Below are 19,127 nucleotides of genomic sequence, written 5' to 3'. Positions count from 1 at the left end.
TAGCATAATTACATCATTTACATACATACATACTTATTTCATGATTACAAGTGTTAACTTGTGAATACTCATTACTGTTTTCTTGAAACTCGTGAAACTCACCAACTCTAGTAGTTGACCCGTTTTAAACTGCTTTTCAGGTGTACCTAAATCGGAATGATTTGGTGATCTGTTACTTGCTCAAGGTGTGTGGTTGATGCTATGTGAACAGAGGCAAGGGTTTTAGTAGTAAGAACGTATAGTTAACGAACCAGTTTTGTTTGTATCACCTAGACTGTAAAACAATGATAGAACAATGAGTTGTAATATATTGTAAATTAGTTTGTAATGTTTCTTTATAAACAATGTGTTGATACCAGAGGTGTTTGTTACATTCCCGTTTTACGCTTCCGTATTGTGCTAGTCGGGGTGTGACACCCGAAGATTTTGAACAAGCAGTGTATGGTTCAAAGTCTTCGGGTGTTTCATCAAACATTTCAGAAATTCCTAAGGTAATTACTAAGGTAACATCTAATGTATCTCAATCAGACAAGCTTTCGGTGTCTGATGAGGAGTTGCTGAGATTCATTAATCCTAAACCGAAATCTTCAAGTGGAAAAATTTTTAAATTAAAAGGTCTTTCAAAAGTTTTTTCGGATAAGGAAGTTCCGTTGAATCTTCTAAATCTGGAAATGATAGAAAGTGTTTTTCAAGATGATACTTCAAAAGTTACCGAACTTGAACAACAATTTAACAAAAGCAAATATAAACATGTTCAAGAAAAGACAAAAAGCACCACAATTAAACCCATTAAATTTGTCAAATCTTCAGGATTGGAAAATTCTTCGAATTCAACAAATCTTGAATTTTATAAAAACAAAAAGGGCTTAAAACATGAAGTTCCAAAGTCGGTAACGTTTGAGAAACCCAAAGATGATATTCGTCAATCTTTGCTATCAAAGACTACCTGTGCTTCACCATCAAAATCTTTGAACTCTCGATTATGTTTCAAGTGTGGTGAACCGGGCCATGTCTCCAAAAAGTGTAAAACAAAGATAGATGATATCAAAAGCCCATTAACTCGAAAGACTGATTTGTTTCCAAACATAAAAGAAAAACAAGTTGATGAGTGTGTTATAATGTATTCGAATGTTAATCCGAAGAAAGTTATTCGGTTTGATTCGGATAATGTAGCAAACAAATGTGTTGACCGTGCTCAACCAATTTGTTCAAACACTGATTCGGGTAGAATATGTGATGGATACTTAAAGAAGACAAACAAGAAACTTGTCACTTATTCTCAAGTACCGAATACAAGTGTTAAGTTATCATTTTCTCCGAAAGTATCAAAGGGAGAGCCCAAGACTGAGGCTTGGACTGCCTTTTTTAACTAATCATTTTACTTGTTTGTGCAGAGTACATCTAGGCCCGTGTCTAATTACAAATGGATATTGGATAGTGGATGTTCTCGGCATATCACCGGCAACCTGGATCTTCTGAATAACGTCAAAGATATTCAAGGGGGTTATGTTGCGTTTGCTGGTAACCATGGTGGAATGATTACAAAGGAGGGAGAAGTTTCAAACGGGAAAGTGACGTTTGAAAAAGTTAATTTTTGTGAAAAGGTGGATCATAATCTGTTGAGCGTGTCACAGATTTGTGATAAGAAATTTTCCACTATTTTCACCGACAAGGAATGTGTCATCCTTCAACCAGGATACACGATTCCTGAAGACATGATTGTCATGCGATCACCTCGAACAAATGATATTTATATACTTGACATGAGTTATGATGTACCAGTTTCACCCTCAGCTACTTGCTTCGTATCAAAAGCTACTGAAAAAGATTCTATTCTTTAGCATCGACGTATAGGACACATTCACTTACGAAAGATGAACTTTCTTATGTCAAACGATTTAGTGGATGGTGTGTCCGTCAATAATTTCAAGTTCAATGATCACTGCGTCGCATGCAAGAAGGGGAAACAACATAAGAAATCACATCCAACCAAGTCACTAAACACGATTGTTACTCCTTTGGAACGACTTCATATGGATCTCTTCGGTCCGGTGAACCGTGCCAGTATTGCTGGAGATTTTTGCTGTTTAGTAGTAACGGATGATTTCTCACGTTACTCATGGGTGTTATTTATGGGATTGAAGGATCAGACTCCTGTCTTAATTCAGAATCTTATCACAAAGATCGAATCACTTTACAAACTGAAAGTGAGACGAATTCGTAGTGACAACGGAACTGAATTCAGGAATAATGTATTAGATTTCTTTTGCATTCAGAAAGGAATTCATCGGGAATTCAGTGCACCTTATGTTCCTCAACAGAATGGTGTATCCGAAAGAAAGAATCGTACGCTGATTGAAGCTGCAAGAACGATGCTCGCTGATTCAAAGCTACCTGTTCAATTCTGGAACGAAGCTGTGAATACCGCATGCTACACACTGAATCGCTTACTGATTGTCAAGAAGCTCAAGAAGACGAGTTACGAGCTTCTGAATACTCGTAAGCCGAATTTAAAGTATTTGGAACCGTTCGGGTGTCCATGTATTGTTTTGAAGAGAGAGGCTGGAAAGTTTGATGAAAAAGCCTTTGAGGGATATTTCTTGGGATACAGTTCTCCTAAGAAACGGGTCTTCAATATCTCTTCGGGGTGTGTGGAAGAATGGTATCACGTTGATTGCCAAAGTTATACCACTCCGCCAACTGGTACTGGTCCCGACTGGATGTTTGATTACGATGGATTATTTTAATTCGTTTACTTTAATGGTCGAAGAAGTCCCTGAAGATCTCATTAGATCTTATTTGGAGGAACAATGTCTTCCGAATCCAAGGTGTTCTTCAGTTAATGTAAAATGACTCTCCTAACGTATCAGAAAAGTCGAACGAAGTTTCTGAATCTTCCGATGATGCTGAGTTTGTTGATTCATCGTCTGTTATGTTAGATGAAGCTCCAAAGACAACTAAACCAATTATAATTAGTGATGATTCACCGACTGTCTCATTAGATTCAGCAGAGGAAAATATTACCAATTTGGGTAATAACATATATGTCCCTGCTAATCCTTTCTTAAGGATTCATTCGAGTCATCCGCAGGAACAGATAATTGGTGATGTGAACGATGGGGTTCGCACAAGACACCAATTAGCTAATGTATGTGATGATCATGTTTATGATAATGTATCTTCTACCGAGGATTCGATAGTTTGTGCTTATGCTGATTTGCACTCTTCGGGTATCCTCAGTATCGCACAATACACCTGCTTCCTATTACATATAGAACCGACAAGTGTCGTAATGGCACTCAAGGAACTGTCTTGGGTTGAAGCTATGCAGGAGGAGCTGCAACAGTTCATACGACTGGGTGTATGGGACTTAATAGATAAACCCGATCGCGTAAAGAAGACGATTCCAACTAAATGGGTCGTTAAGTGCAAAAAGGACGACCGCGGGGTAATCGTGAGAAACAAGGCACGATTGGTTGTACTTGGATATAATCAACAAGAAGGCATAGACTACACTGAAGTATATGCTCCGGTAGCACGACTGGAGGCTATACGTATCTTTCTTGCCTATGCAGCCTATAAGAATTTTAAGGTTTATCAAATGGATGTGAAATCGGCGTTCTTAAATGGAGCTATTCATGAAGAAGTATACGTGAAGCAGCCTCCCGGTTTCGAGGATCCAGATTTTCCTGAGCGTGTTTATCGGTTAAACAAGGCTCTTTATGGTTTACATCAGGCCCCGAGAGCTTGGTACAACACGTTGGCTGACCATCTGATTGAAAGTGGATTCACAAGGGGGACTGTGGATTGTACGTTATTCTATAAGAACGTGGGTGATGATTTGCTCCTCGTCCAAATTTATGTGGACAACATCATTTTTGGTTCGACAAACGACAGCTTGTGTAAAGATTTTGAAAAGACGATGCAAATCAAATTTGAGATGAGCTCGATGGGAGAGATGAACTTTTTCTTAGGATTGCAAGTTCACCAGTCTGATTCTGGGATTTTTATCCATCAGACAAAATATGTGAACGATGTCTTGAGCTGATTCAAGATATCTGACGGCAAAATTCCTTCGACACCTCTTCCTGTGGGTCACAACTTATCACTGGATGAATTGGAGGATATTGTTGATCCAACCCTATATCGTGCTATGATTGGTTCTCTCATGTATTCGACTGCATCACGACCCGATATTATGTTTGCTGTTTGTTTGTGTGCTAGGTACCAATCGAGTCCCCGAGTGACTCACCTGGCGGTAGTAAAGCGCATCTTACATTATCTGAGGGGAAATCCAGACATCGGGTTATGGTACCCCAAAGACGATAAGTTCGATCTCACCGCTTTTACTGATTCGGACTACGGAGGATGCAAATTCAACTTCAAGTCTACATCAGCGGGATGTCAATTCTTAGGAAACTGGCTTGTTTCCTGTCAATTCTTAGGAAACCGGCTAGTTTATCCAAGCAGACGGTGCAACCTAGTCGTTGGAGGTGTGAACTTTCACTTGTGATTCCCTCCGCCATTAAGCAAGTCGTCGTTGACTTTATTATTATTATTATTATTGTATGTATTGTGTGTGTATTTATACACATTTGTTGGTGGGTGGGTGGGTGTGTATTTGTATTAGTTTATTAATGACGTGTTAATGCAGAGTGTATCAGTTAATGTTTGCTTCGTCACCAAGAATTGGAAATTAAGTCCGGTCAAGGTTATATGTCGACCAATTCAAACATAGAACAAGGATATAGTTTCATGTTTCTGGGAAGGGTAGGGAGGTAATTATACCCGTGGATGTTTCTAGAATGGAATCGGAGATTATGAATCATTTCCTTTCTTATAAAAAATTTGAATCGGGGCTATCCTATCGGTATCATGGTGATTGGTGTATACGTAAATAGGTTCATGCTCAAATGGTTAAAAGTTTTAGTTTTATGGTAAATATGTTTAATGTGTGTGTGGGTTACCGTCCAAAAAAAAGTTAGAATAATGCATAACAGTATCAGTTAATAAAATCAAAATTTATGTAAATGACTTGCTAAAAACATTAAACGGTCCTTTAATCAAGAAACATCATGCAGTACAATATGGTTGTTCAACGGGAGAATTCAATCAAGTCCAGCTCGAGCTTGACTCGTATTTTACCCATCAATATGAATCGAGTCAATTCGACTCAGCTTATTCCGATAAAAGGTAACCATGAATAAGTGGACCTTTTGTGCGTTGTTCATTTTCCTTGACCTCTTGTAATTCTTTTATCTTTTTATAAAACATTTAATAAAAGGAAATTGTTTTATATTTATATTTTTACATTTTCTTATTGCTTGCCACACTAGTGATCTCAAGAAAACATTGTCAGATTTTCCTTGAGTTCGCTCATATATGAAGGCGTGTAGCAAAGTAACTACATAACTATATATCTTTCGAAAAATGTCTAAAAACACTTACACAGCTCTAAACCAACCATCTACAATTTAAAAAAAAAATCCATAAGATTGTTCATAAAGTATATCTATGTATGTGTAGCACATAATAACATTTTGAAACTCGCTACAGAGCAAATGCACCACCAATCGATGTCTTCAACAATGAATCGTATTTTTAGCATTAAATGTTGATCAGTTTCTTCTATTTGATGATATAATGGAAACGAGTAAGGATGTAATACCTGATAATCCAGTGATGTTGGAGATCGACATCTTCTTAATCTGATTCGGTTCCCCTTTAGGGTGTATCGGTTAGGATGGAGTTATGTGTTCTTGATGAACACGATTTGAGAGAGAGAGTTGTGGGGTGACTCTGAGGTGTTATGATTAGCCAATTAACCGACCTTAGACTCTCTAATTATCTCTATATATATATACACCCAAGGGGAAACCTTTTAATTAGTCTTAAGGGTAAAAGCGTCCATCAAGCTTTTACCTATTATCTAATAAGGCTTATGATATTATTTGATCAATTATAATAATATAAATAATCATAAGGGCCATAAATAAATATATAAATATATTTATTCTAACATTCTCCCACTTGGCCGAGTGATTATTTATTATGAGCATTAGGTAAGCCTGCGCAGGAATTAATACTCATTTTAGTTCTAAACCCAAATGTAGCAGAGAAATACAGTCATTGAATCAGTAATCGAAACAAGACCCCCATTAATCATACTACAATCCAAATTTAAAACTTAACATTAGGATCAAATCATTCCCTTAATTTTGACTTACATATTAGTGTCTATATGTCATTAGGCTAGCGTGAACATATTAAGAGACAAGTAAATCAAGTAAGTGAGGAAACTTTTATTAATAAACGTAAGTAAGTACAATATGCCATTAAATAAGATCTTTAAATAAGCCCATTCTCGAAACAAATTCTTCGAATACTTTAGATGGGAGACCTTTTGTCATCGGATCCGCAAGCATATCTTTAGTACTTATATACTCAATACAAAGATTATTTTCCTCAATTCGTTCACGTACGAACAAAAACTTTGTATCAAGAAATAGTCCAGCGCCAGTCGAACTGTTACTGTTCGAGAAACTAACGGCAGCTGAGTTATCACAGTAAAGCTTCAATGGTCTAGAAATGGAATTGACAATTTTGAGTCCAGTGACAAGATTCCTAAGCAACATTCCCTGACAGGTAGCGTTGTAAACAGCTATGTATTCTGCCATCATGGTAGAAGTTGCAGTCAACTGTTGTTTATGACTCTTCCATGAAATAGGTCCGCCTGCTAACATAAAGATATACCCTGAAGTGGATTTCTTATCATCTTTGCATTTAGCAAAGTCAGAGTCAGAATAACCCACCACTTCCAAATGATCACTTCTTCTATAAGTCAAATTATAGTCTTTCGTCCCTTGCAGATATCTTAAGACCTTCTTAGCTGCTTTCCAATGAGCCAGACCAGGATTAGTCTGATAACGCCCAAGCATTCCAGTGATGTAGGCGATATCTGGACGAGTACAGACCTGAGCATACATAAGGCTTCCAACTACTGATGCATAAGGTATCATTCTCATTTGCGCCTTTTCGGCCTCTGTTTTCGGACTTTGGAATGAGCCAAAAACATCTCCTTTAACTACTGGAGCTGCAGAGGGGTTGCAATCTTTCATGTTGTAACGGGTTAGGACACGCTCAATGTAGGCCCTTTGGGATAGACCTAAGATCCCATTGTGTCTATCTCGGTGTATTTCGATGCCAATAACGTAAGAAGCCTCTCCGAGATCCTTCATGTCAAAATTTCGCGAAAGTAAGCGCTTCGACTCACACAACATGTCTGAGCTATTACTTGCCAGTAGAATATCATCTACGTAAAGGACAAGAATAGTAAAATTGCTCCCACTCATCTTGAGGTAGGTGCATTGATCCACTTGATTCTTTTCGAAACCCTGTTTCTTCATGACTTCATCAAACTTTAGATACCATTGACGCGATGCTTGCTTTAGCCCGTATATAGATTTCTTTAACTTGCAGACTAAGTGTTCTTGCCCTTTGGGTTTGAAACCTTCAGGCTGTGTCATGAACACGTCTTCATCCAAGTCACCATTTAGGAAAGCAGTTTTGACATCCATCTGATGTAGCTCCAAATCATAATGAGCTACTAGAGCCATGACAATCCTTAAAGAATCTTTTCGAGAAACTGGAGAAAAGGTCTCTTGATAATCGATTCCCTCTTTCTGAGTATAGCCTTTTGCAACCAATCTCGCCTTATAGCGTTCAACGTTTCCATTCGGATCCAGTTTTGTTTTGAAGACCCATTTACATCCTACGGGTTTGACACCGCTGGGTAATTCAACCAAATCCCAAACGTCATTTTGCTTCATGGATTCAAGCTCGTCAGTCATAGCTTTATTCCAATTAGAAGATTGATCACTGTTAATGGCTTCATGATAAGAGGTAGGATCATTAAGCTTTCCATCATCCATTTCTTCAGCTTCAGCCAGAAAGGTTACATAATCACCAAAATTAGTAGGCTTTTTGGGCCTAGATGACCTTCTGGGTTGATTATCGGGTTCAGCATTGTGTTGATATTGATCGTTTAATGTGACTTCATTTTCTGGTATGATAAGTTCTGTAGAATTTGGTGCAGTGACATGCGGTGCAGCATTGAGTACAAGAGGAGTAATCGGAGTTAATGTGAGCGAGGAATCCCTCTCCCCCGCGTCTTGTGCTTCTTGCAAATCAGCATTAGGATTTTCACTGCTCCCACTGACCTTAAAATCCTCAAGGAATGCGGCACGCCTGGTTTCTACAATTCTAGTAATGTGAGAAAGACAATAGAAGCGATAACCCTTTGAGTGATCAGGATAGCCGATAAAGAAACAGCTGATCGTTTTCGGGTCAAGTTTCTTTAGAAAAGGATTATAAAGCTTTGCTTCAGCAAGACAGCCCCATACTTTCATATATCTTAGATTCGGTTTCCTCCCTGTCCAAAGTTCATAAGGAGTTTTAGGGACAGATTTGGAAGGAACCCTATTTAGTATATGAACAGCTGTCTTTAAGGCCTCAGTCCAGAGAAATTGAGGTAAATTAGAGTTGGCCAACATACTGCGAACCATGTTCATTAGGGTTCTATTTCTTCTCTCAGCAACACCGTTCTGCTGAGGAGTACCGGGCATGGTATATTGGTTCACAATCCCCTGGCTTTTACAAAATTCATAAAATGGGCCAGGAGCTTGTCCAATGTCAGTATGTCTACCATAATACTCACCTCCTCTATCTGATCGAACAACTTTAATTTGAAGACCTAATTGTTTTTCAACTTCAGTTTTATAGTCTTTAAAAGTTGTTAATGATTCAGATTTTTCCTTAATGAGATACAAGTACATGTAGCGTGAATAATCATCAATGAAAGTGATAAATGAATTATGTCCAGTTATTCCAGCGATAGTGTAAGGACCACTGATATCAGTGTGAATAATTTCTAATAAATTAGAACTCCTTGTAGCACCTTTCTTATTCGCTGATGTCATTTTACCTTTAAGGCATTTGACACAAGTTCCAAAATCAGTGAAATCGAGAGATGGTAAGACTTCATCCTTCACGAGTCGAGATAATCGTTCTCGTGAAATGTGGCCTAAACGTTCATGCCACAACTTGGATGAGGTTTCTAAGTCTCGTTTTCGTTTATTCTTTGTTAGTGATTCATTAAGATTATATGATAACAAAGACTTGGTAAAATCATCATCCAATTCTAATTTATAGAGACCATCCAGATAGCCAAAACCAACAACTTTAGATTCAAAGCTAATAGTAAGTTTGCCATGACCATGAGAAATTACATAACCGTCATTGTCTAACTTTATTCCTGATACAAGATTCCTGGTAATTTCAGGAATATATAAGGTATCATAAAGTTTAATACAAAACCCAGTTCTCATGCGTAATTCAAAAGTTCCCACAGCCTTGACTACTAGAGGCTTTCCATTAGGCATCTTTAGTGTTCTTCGGTTTCCCTCCAGCTTCTGGATTGTAAGGAATCCCTATAAAGAATTGGATACATGAACAGTTGAACCGTTATCAACCCACCAAGTATTAGATGGAACTTCTAAATTAAAGGACTCAAGTATCATAAAGAGATCATTACCTTTCTTAGCCAGCCATTCCTTAAATTTTGGGCAGTCCTTCTGCTTATGATCTGTCAGACGACAGAACTTGCAGAAAAACTTCCCTGAAGGATTCTTAGAGCTGGAGGCAGTGCTTGTACTTGGATTGTTTTTCTGGAACTTAGAAGCAGCTTTCTTTTTGAAACTTCCTTTCCGCTTCTTGGAATTATCGGTAGTCATAAGGTAAGCCATCTCAGGTTTGTCCACTTTCTGACGTTCCTCTTCTTGGACACACATAACGATCAACTCACTCATTGACCATTTTTCTTTCTGTGTGTTGTAATTGACTTTAAAAGTCTCATAAGAAGCAGGAAGAGAAGTCATAATAAATTGGACTAAGAAACCCTCACTGATTGACATGTCCAAGTCTTTAAGCTTGTTCGACGTGTCTTGCATCATCATGATGTGCTCACGAATACCGCTCCTTCCATCATACTTTGTAGTCACCAACTTAAGCATAAGAGTGTAAGCATGTGCCATAGACGTTCCCTTGAATTGTTCCTCCACAGAAGCCAGATAAGTCTTGGCGATAGTTGAATCAGGAATGGCTCCTCTGATGGTAGCAGTAATAGAGTTCTTGATCAGCATAAGTGACATCCTGTTACACTTCTCCCACCTTTCATGAGCAAGTTTTTGTTCAGCTGTGCTCTTATCAGTAAGAGCAGGAGGAGCTTTATGTCTGAGCGCGTGATCATAGTCCAGCATACCAAGTGTCAGCGTAAGGGAGTCTTTCCAAGCAGTAAAGTTAGCGCCAGTCAAGGTTTCAATCCCACAGTTGGGAGCTTGTGGAAATAAGATGAGAAAATAAGATACTAATCTAAATAAGGCATCTAATTGGAAACTTAAGGAAGAATTTAGAGTGATCTAAGGGCACTTAATCTAAAGCAGGCAAACAAGTAAGGACCATTATATAAGGAAGCTGTGATATAGTCTATTATAAAACACCAAAATAACAGACTTAAATTAAGTTCTACTTAAATAAGAACACATCACCGTTGGGCAGAAGTGAATATATTCAAGCAATTATGAAAATTAAAGTTTTGTGCAAAATTAATTGTAACACATCACCGTTGGGCAGAAGTGAGACAATTAAGATTTTAGGCACTAAGTAGGTTCGCAATGCACTAAGTATAACACATCACCGTTGGACAGAAGTGAAAACTTTTGTGTATTTAAGGCAAAACTAAAGTCACGCGAATGTCTGATAATGTTAGGACATACACTTTTAAGTGACATACTTAATTAGACTTAAATAACAATATTAGGTTACACATCACCGTTGGGCAGAAGTGAACTAGAAGTGTTATTTAAGTTAAGTAATTTAACGGGGGGTGCCCCCTAAAAAAAAAACCAAGCAGGGCCCCTTAATCAGTTAGGTTATCATAAGGGTTTCTGATCATCTCGCAACATCTAAGATATAAGAGAAGTTGCGATTACTTCGAAATAATGTTGCGAATTTGGTTAGGGGATTTTAGATGTTGCGGATAGTGAGATCATAAGTAATGTTGCGATTGATGCTTTATAAGAGATGTTGCGAATGATGTTGTTGCGATGTAATCAGCATTGTTGCGATTTGAAGTACTCGCAACATAAGGTAATACTCGCAACATCTCAAGGCTGATCGCAACATCCATAGGTAATACTCGCAACATCTTAAGCACTCGCAACATTAGTGACCTTTCGCAACATGTGTCCCTTTCGCAACATTTTGTGATGCCAGGTTCTGATTCGCAACATAATTAGTGGATAATCGCAACATGTTACTCGCAAGATTTAAAGCACTCGCAACATAGTTGTTGCGATTAAGAGTACTCGCAACATCATGCGATTTCGTAACATCTTGTTTGTTGCGATTGGAGTCCATTTGTTGCGAATGGATGCCTTGATTCGCAACATTAGCAGAATTCGAAAAATTAATTTTAATCAACCTGATAACCTATTTCCTAATTTTAAGGGATTTGGGAGAATCTGTTAAAATTTTAGATTATCTCAAAATTTAATAAGATTTCAAAATAATATCTTTTATTTTATTTAAAAGATTTTGAAATTAAATTTAGAGATAACATTATCTCTTTAACAGATTTCAGTTTCCCAAGTTAATCCAAATTAGTGTTAGTTTTTCGAAAATTATGATGTTCATCAAGAACATCTTCGAAAATAAGAACAGTTTCAAAAAATAATGAAACTGATAATTCGATTATTTTATCAGATTAATAACACTGGAATCGAAATCTTAACGTTTTGTAAAACAGATTTCGAAAATAATCAGGTTTTGATAATAAACAGGTTTTAATCAGACCTGACAATTCGTTGGAAGTAATACGAACATCAAATCCAATCAATTTTATGATGATGATCAAAACCGTAAACATAAGGGTTTTAAACAAAAATTCGTTTCTGATTTTAATTCCAGTTTTATGGACATCGAAGAAACTGATTAATCAACATCATGCTCTGATACCACATGTTGATCAGTTTCTTCTATTTGATGATATAATGGAAACGAGTAAGGATGTAATACCTGATAATCCAGTGATGTTGGAGATCGACATCTTCTTAATCTGATTCGGTTCCCCTTTAGGGTGTATCGGTTAGGATGGAGTTATGTGTTCTTGATGAACACGATTTGAGAGAGAGAGTTGTGGGGTGACTCTGAGGTGTTATGATTAGCCAATTAACCGACCTTAGACTCTCTAATTATCTCTCTATATATATACACCCAAGGGGAAACCTTTTAATTAGTCTTAAGGGTAAAAGCGTCCATCAAGCTTTTACCCATTATCTAATAAGGCTTATGATATTATTTGATCAATTATAATAATATAAATAATCATAAGGGCCATAAATAAATATATAAATATATTTATTCTAACATTAAACGCTTGGATTTAAAAGCGATTTGAAGCATTTATATCTCTATGAAACATGAGACCGAAGTTTCAAACATGTAACGCGTCTGATATTCATACAGTATTTATATAACTAATTTGTGAACCTTTTTCATAACACGCAGACGTTTATGCACATCGTTATAAACCAAAATCAAGAAAAATATGTTTCACATGTGAATTGACGTTATTCACGAACAAAAGAAGAACAAATTTGTTTGCAACTTATTCAAGCTGAAAAGACAAAACTAGTTAAAAGTACTTTATACACATATAAACTAATATATAAAAGTTAAAACAAAGCGAGACTAACCTTGAAACCCAACAGCCGCGTCAGTGTTATAATATCTTTCTCAAAGAGTCAGATTCCGTGAATTCCCATACGGTACCTGACCCGATCTTGTATCTTCTTGGTCAAACGATGGCGTTGACCTTAAATTCGACCCCGTCTCTTCAACATCCAAAGAACCCGGTCTCTCAGTCAAAAACTGCTCCCAAAACACATCATTAACCCGAGCCTGAACATTTGCAGGTGCCGCTGCATTATTAGTTTGACCATCATGAGTCACATTTTGACCTGGGGTTTTTCTAATACCCTCGAATGATTCAGGAATTGTAACTGTAGCTTGAGAAGGGTCAGTTTGAGATACACAAGAAGCCAAAGTGAGATTCAACTGACACAATAAATGGTCCTCAGGTTCTTCATTGTTATCTAAACACGCTCCGGTTTTCTGCATAAAAGAGTTAAAAGCGAATGATGTGCAAGTATCTATCAGGTCTTGAGGCCCGCCAGGCGTCAACATCTCATTCGTCCTCGTGCAGTCTTCGGTTAGTATAATATTTGGACTTCCACCGTCTTCGTTTGAGCTTTGTGTGCTGTTAGAAACGAAATTCACATCCGAAACAGCTGGTGATAACTCGAGTCGAAGTTTATTTGAGAAATCATGATGAAAGACGGGTCCGAAATCGGGCCGAGACGGGCTGTGATTGTCTACATGACTGTCTTCTGGGGAAGTGTGTGACCGAGGCAATCTTCGTTTCTTGTTTTCAATCGAAAGATCCATGGATTCGAGTTTCTGAACGAGGTGATCAACAAACCTGGGGTTTTGCGATACCTTTTTTAGAAAAGTCAACAGGCTGTCTTGTTTTTGTTCAATGGTGTTGACCCGTTGGGTAAGGTCTTCGAGTTGAAGATTCGTAACGGGTTGATGCTGCTTGAATCTTATTATGTTTTTTTCAAGTGAAGTTTTCTCGCGCGTGAGTTTATCGATTTCTTCCTCAAAAGCTGCTCGTTCAGGGTCGCTTGTTAAAGATTGAGGGTTGTTGCTGTGACTGTGAATCGGCTTTCTGCGATGAATGTTTTTTAAAAGGTGTTTTTTATCTTTTAAAAACTCTTCGTTTGCAAATTCCCATCTTTCGGGATCAATCTTTCTGAAACCCTGTAAACAAAACAATCAAGTTAATTAACTTATACATGATGCGGTTAATTGTATATCCAACAAAGAACACTGTATCTATCAACATAACAAAACCGTATTGATGAAAAATATTTTTCACGTATTGAATAACTGAAAACCAAATAGCTTTATATAGGGAAAATAAAATGAAAATGACTAATGATTAAGCTAGCCAACTAATGATAATGATAAAAATGTTAATAATCAAATAATATTGTGATATTGTGATAATGATGAATCAAATAATAATAACTATTAACAGATAAACTCGGTAACAATTAGCAACATCAAATGCAAATAACTCAGCTTGTTCTCTTTCTTCTCCATTTTTCTCAGCCTAATTTAAGCTACATATAGAAGTGCAAATGAGCCGAGCCGAGCAGCTCGCGAGCTACTAGAGATCAGATCAATAAAAAGCTCGAAACGAGCGCGAGCCCCAAATAAAACTCACTTAGTTATCAAGCCCGAGCTCGAGCCCTGTTTCGGAAGCTCGTTTAGGCTCGTCAATCCTTGTAGCTTTCAGAGTTTTGCCTGCCTCTTTCGGACTGTATGTATTAATTTCACGTGGTACAACCGAGCACGAGCCAAGGTTTTTCTCCAAATATATAAAAATAATAAAAAACATATACAAAATTAATAATATAAAGAAGCCAAGCCCAAGCTTCATAAGTCAAAAGGAGCTAAGACTGAGTTTTAGAAAAAGAGCTGGAGCTGGAGCTCTCGTTCGTCAAAATGAGCCGGCTTATTTAACTTTCATGATGATGACAAGCAGCAAACTCAAATGCCAATTTTGGGGACTGATTAACATCAATAACACTACTACTACTACTATTTCCAAAATATAACACCTTCTCCACCTAACCAAAACCAACACTAGATCGATCAGTTATCCTAAAAACTAAGCAATCAACACACATAACATAACAAATCAACAGTGTAAATAGAATGAATAACAATCGCTTACATAAGTATTGAGCTGTCTAATAAAACTGGAGAAATTATTGTGCTTAAAATACGTCGGCAACAAGTGGCGAGCAAACTCAGGCGGATTCCACACGACGAAACTGTTTCCTTTGGTGCTCCACGACACAATTTCGTCCGTCACGGAGTCGTCCACCATATCATACGTCTTCAGAAGAAACGGCGCCGGTCCTTGAGTTCCGTCCATTTGGAAACCCCCAAAATTGGCAATGGCAATGACTCTTTACCAGTTAATAACATGGTCAAGTTTAGACACCGGAATTTTCAGTTTGGCCCCTGGGATTTTCTCTGATTACATACATTAATGTCCTTCTAAGTCCCGGGTGTTCATGTAGGGCTGTTAATTGGATAATTGTTTAAACCCGTAAGAAAAAAAAATATATACTCTGTAATTTCTCTCTCTCTCTCTAAATGATTTAAATTAGTATGGACTTCATCGTTTCTCTTTATTAATACATACTACGTAATAACATAAAACATACAATTGTGTTGTGTTGTAAACATGAAATGTAATGTAGTTAAACGAGTTGAATACTTGTGTTAAATGTGTCATCTCTGGCCTGCTTATCACGACCCGATAGCCTAGCTTGACGAAAGTTTTGAGCCGAATTGCCGAATGAGGTTTTGAAATAGATTACCGAAACAACTGTTTTTATGATTTGATGAATTAATTTTGAGGGCTTTGCGGCTTTAGGGAAAAAGAATTTCTTTCCAAAAGAGTAAATTTGTATTGAAGATTAAAAAATGAAAAGGATTATACATGTATACATTTCATATACATAACTTTATGTTATCAAGATAAAATACTTAAATTAATAAATCTTAAAACAACTAGTTTGGTTTAACGGTTGGTTTCAAATTCTAAACAATAACTCAGAATCTTAAACAAAAACAACTTTAACTTTGCTTTGCTTTGCTTTTCACTACTTCAAGAAAGAAATAAAAGTTGTGAACGTGTGTATTAACCATCAACAATGATTGGTGAGCTACATTTAATTTAATTTTGGTTTATCTTATCATTACATATATTTTGTGTGTGAATAATGGGTATGTTTGGTATAAAGTTGTTAAAAACTTTTAGCTTTAAACTTTTAAGAAAAAACTTCTATTCAATAAAAAATTTTGTTTGGTTGTAAGAACTTGAAACTTTTAAGTTATGAGAAAAAGTTTGAAGCTCATATTAATAGTGTTTAGAAAAATCTACAAGCTTTTAATATTTAAAATTACTTAAATAACTTTTCAAAATATGCACATTTAGTATTATTATTATTTTTTTATAAGTTCATTTTGGTCATTTTATACATTTTATTAAAACTCCAGCTACTCTGTCAAACAACTAAATATATCTAAAGAGTTACAACTACCAGCTTCTAGACAATAATCACCAACTTCCAGCCACAGGCCAATAACTAGTTTTTGCCAAACATATGTATAAATTACTACCCTTGTGTGTTTCTAGTGAAAACATAATTTTTGTTTTGGTAAAAAAGTAAATAAATAAATAAATAAATAAAAACGAGTCAAATTTTTCGTCAATCCAGACGTACCGGATTTGACAATATTCTATGGAGTTAATTGCGGTCCCTGTGGTACGTTTAAACAGTATAGATTTTATCATATCTTTAGACAGGTTATAGTTTGGACTTTGGTGAGGACTTTTTTATCATTATGTTAAAAGAAAAAGAAACACTTATCAATAATCTCACTAACAGAAGAAGATTATATGTTAATTAATTAATATTATTTCTAACGCTATAAAATATTTGTCATAGATCCGTCAGTAAGGTGGTTGCCGACGATGGTACTCGATCGCAGTGACGGACCTACACTAAAGGTATAGGTGTCAGCGGACCCTTGCGATAAAAAAAACTTTTGAACGAATATATATGTTAAAATTCTGATGGATCCCCCTAAAATTTTGACACCGACCATCTTCCGACCCCTATGAAATTATTTCCTAGTTTCACCACTGCTCAATCGGTGAAAGTTAATCGAAAACTAGGGCGTAGATAATTTGACTTTTGACAAATTATAGAATGATATTTTTTTACGGTCCGTTGATGATACTCATTTGTATAGTAGTGTGGTAACTTCTTGCTTTTTTTCAATCAATCATCAGCCTACAACTCCTTAAATATTTGATTTACCATGTGTTGCTTGCTAAGCACCACATATCGCGACCAACGTTATTAACCACTTAGCACCGTTAACATTATGATTCTTAATCCGTTTGTACCTAGCTAAATCTTCTTTTCTATGTATGAATTTTGAAATTTTTGCTTAGTTTTGTTTTAGGAGTAACTTTTTTCTTCATTATCTCCATATTATGTAACTCATCAGGGCAGCCTCAACCTTTAGCGGGGTAAAGCGAAAAAGATTATGAGGCCTTCTTAAAATAAAAAAACTTGGTTCATACTTTCGAAATCCATTATGAGATGTAAACCACATGAGAAAACTAAGATAGGATGATGTGAAGATTCGAACCCATATTGCCCAAGAGCAAAAGTATGTTTTGGTTTATAAGTTATGGGTTAGGTTATAATAGGAAGTATACTTTTTGTAGGAAGGATAAGAAGTAATTTTGTCCATTGATTTTGAACTTGGAGGGTTGAAATTAGTTTATGGGGAAATCAAGTGTAAACACAAGGTAAAGGGCATAAAATGAATAACACATTTATTGACTTTCTCTCTCCACATGGCACATGCCAAATCCCCCCATCATTTTAAAACGTCCATAACTTTGTTTACGACGTTTTTATTGAAAAACAAATTCACCATAATAACGAGTATCTTTTTATCTTTTATATGAGTACCATATTGTAATATAAAAATAAAAAAAAAGTAGTAGGTTTTTTACAAATTGTGTTTTACTGAATTGTGTTTTACAAAATTGTGTTATACAATAGTATTTTTCATTGTGTTTTTTTTTCATTGTGTAATTTCCATTGTGTTTTTTACATTGTGCCATACAATTGTGTTTTTTATTGTGTTTTTTCCATTGTGTCATACAATTGTGTTTTTTATTGTGTTTTTTCCATTGTGTTTTTTTTCATAGTGTATTTTTCCATTGTGTTTTTTACGTTGTGTTTTTCATAGTGTTTTCCATTGTGTTTTTCCGGACTTTTCCGGCGAGGTGGTGGCGGTGGGTGACGATTGTGGTGGCGGTGGGCGGTGGAGTGGTGGTGATTGTAAGAGATGAGTGAAGATGTGATTGGGTTTTATGTAAGTGGGTTTTTGAAATTAATGTAAGTGGGTTTTGAGATTAAATTAAGTGGGTTTTGAGATTAAAGTATTAGACTAAAATACCCTCCTTCCTAACCTTCTTAGGAAAATCAAACTTCTTATTTGAACCTAACCCTATAAGTTATATAACTCTTAAAAGTGACTACATATTTATATATTTTTAAAATGAAACCTTATTCAAGTGGGAGTCTAAAGCCCTAGCTTGTTTATAAATAACCTTGAGCCATTCCGGTAACTCATACACGCATTTTTTCTTTTTTTACTAAATACGCGTCGCTACTATCAGATTCTTTTATTGAACAATAATAATATTTGATAGGACATGTTGGAAGTTTTGGGTATAAGTGTGAATGAAAGTCTTAAATAGGAATGCGGTAAATTCTTGTCCCACGTCGGCGTGGGAACAAAATGTGGAGTTCTTTATAAGGTGAAGCCTTTACTACTACTACTCTATTGAAGCTTTATAATGTGTTTCACCACAAGTCCTACCCACGCGCATGGGGGTGGTGCAAAGTTGGGTTTCTGGACTGGAATTTCTTCGAATGCAGCTCCGAAAAACCAGGCCAGCGCAAGGTAGTTTTTGCACTCGTTTTTTAGACTGTTAATTTTGCATTTCGTAACCATTATTATTATTATTATTCAGTGGGATACGATGCTGCTGCTTTGAACCTAACAGACCACGAATCCTTTATAAGAAAATTGTGTCAAACACAAGCCCAGTTCATTATCACCGTTTTTTATTTATTTGTTTGTTGTTTCAGATTTTCATACAGATTACTAACACATATGTCTCATGTGCTGTAACATTTTCACTAAATCCCTTTGTGTCAAGAAGTCACTAAAATTTATTCCAAACTACTGAAGTTATCAACAACTCTTTGAATCAAGTTTCCAACATAAAACCTCATTATTTTCCTCAAACTATATAAACTAACAAGATCTCAATC

At 36.3% G+C, this 19,127-nt stretch overlaps 1 protein-coding gene across 1 annotated transcript; it reads right to left on the bottom strand.

Moving 5' to 3' along the window:
• Nucleotides 1–12,747: 12,747 nt before the first annotated feature.
• LOC143625066 (heat stress transcription factor A-5-like) lies at nucleotides 12,748–15,124 on the bottom strand. Its single transcript, XM_077095521.1, has 2 exons — nucleotides 14,921–15,124; nucleotides 12,748–13,938 (listed from the first exon to the last, which is right to left on the bottom strand). The coding sequence occupies exons 1-2, from the start codon at nucleotides 15,122–15,124 to the stop codon at nucleotides 12,853–12,855; spliced, it is 1,290 nt and encodes a 429-aa protein (XP_076951636.1). The 3' UTR covers nucleotides 12,748–12,852.
• Nucleotides 15,125–19,127: the final 4,003 nt, after the last annotated feature.

Source organism: Bidens hawaiensis, unplaced genomic scaffold (genome assembly GCF_021521415.1).
Source record: "Bidens hawaiensis isolate Kalapana, Puna unplaced genomic scaffold, B.hawaiensis_p1.1 tig00004020_1, whole genome shotgun sequence".
Lineage (NCBI taxonomy): Eukaryota > Viridiplantae > Streptophyta > Magnoliopsida > Asterales > Asteraceae > Bidens > Bidens hawaiensis.
Note: the sequence above shows the minus strand (reverse complement) of the source record. Positions and strands in the feature narration are given on the sequence as shown.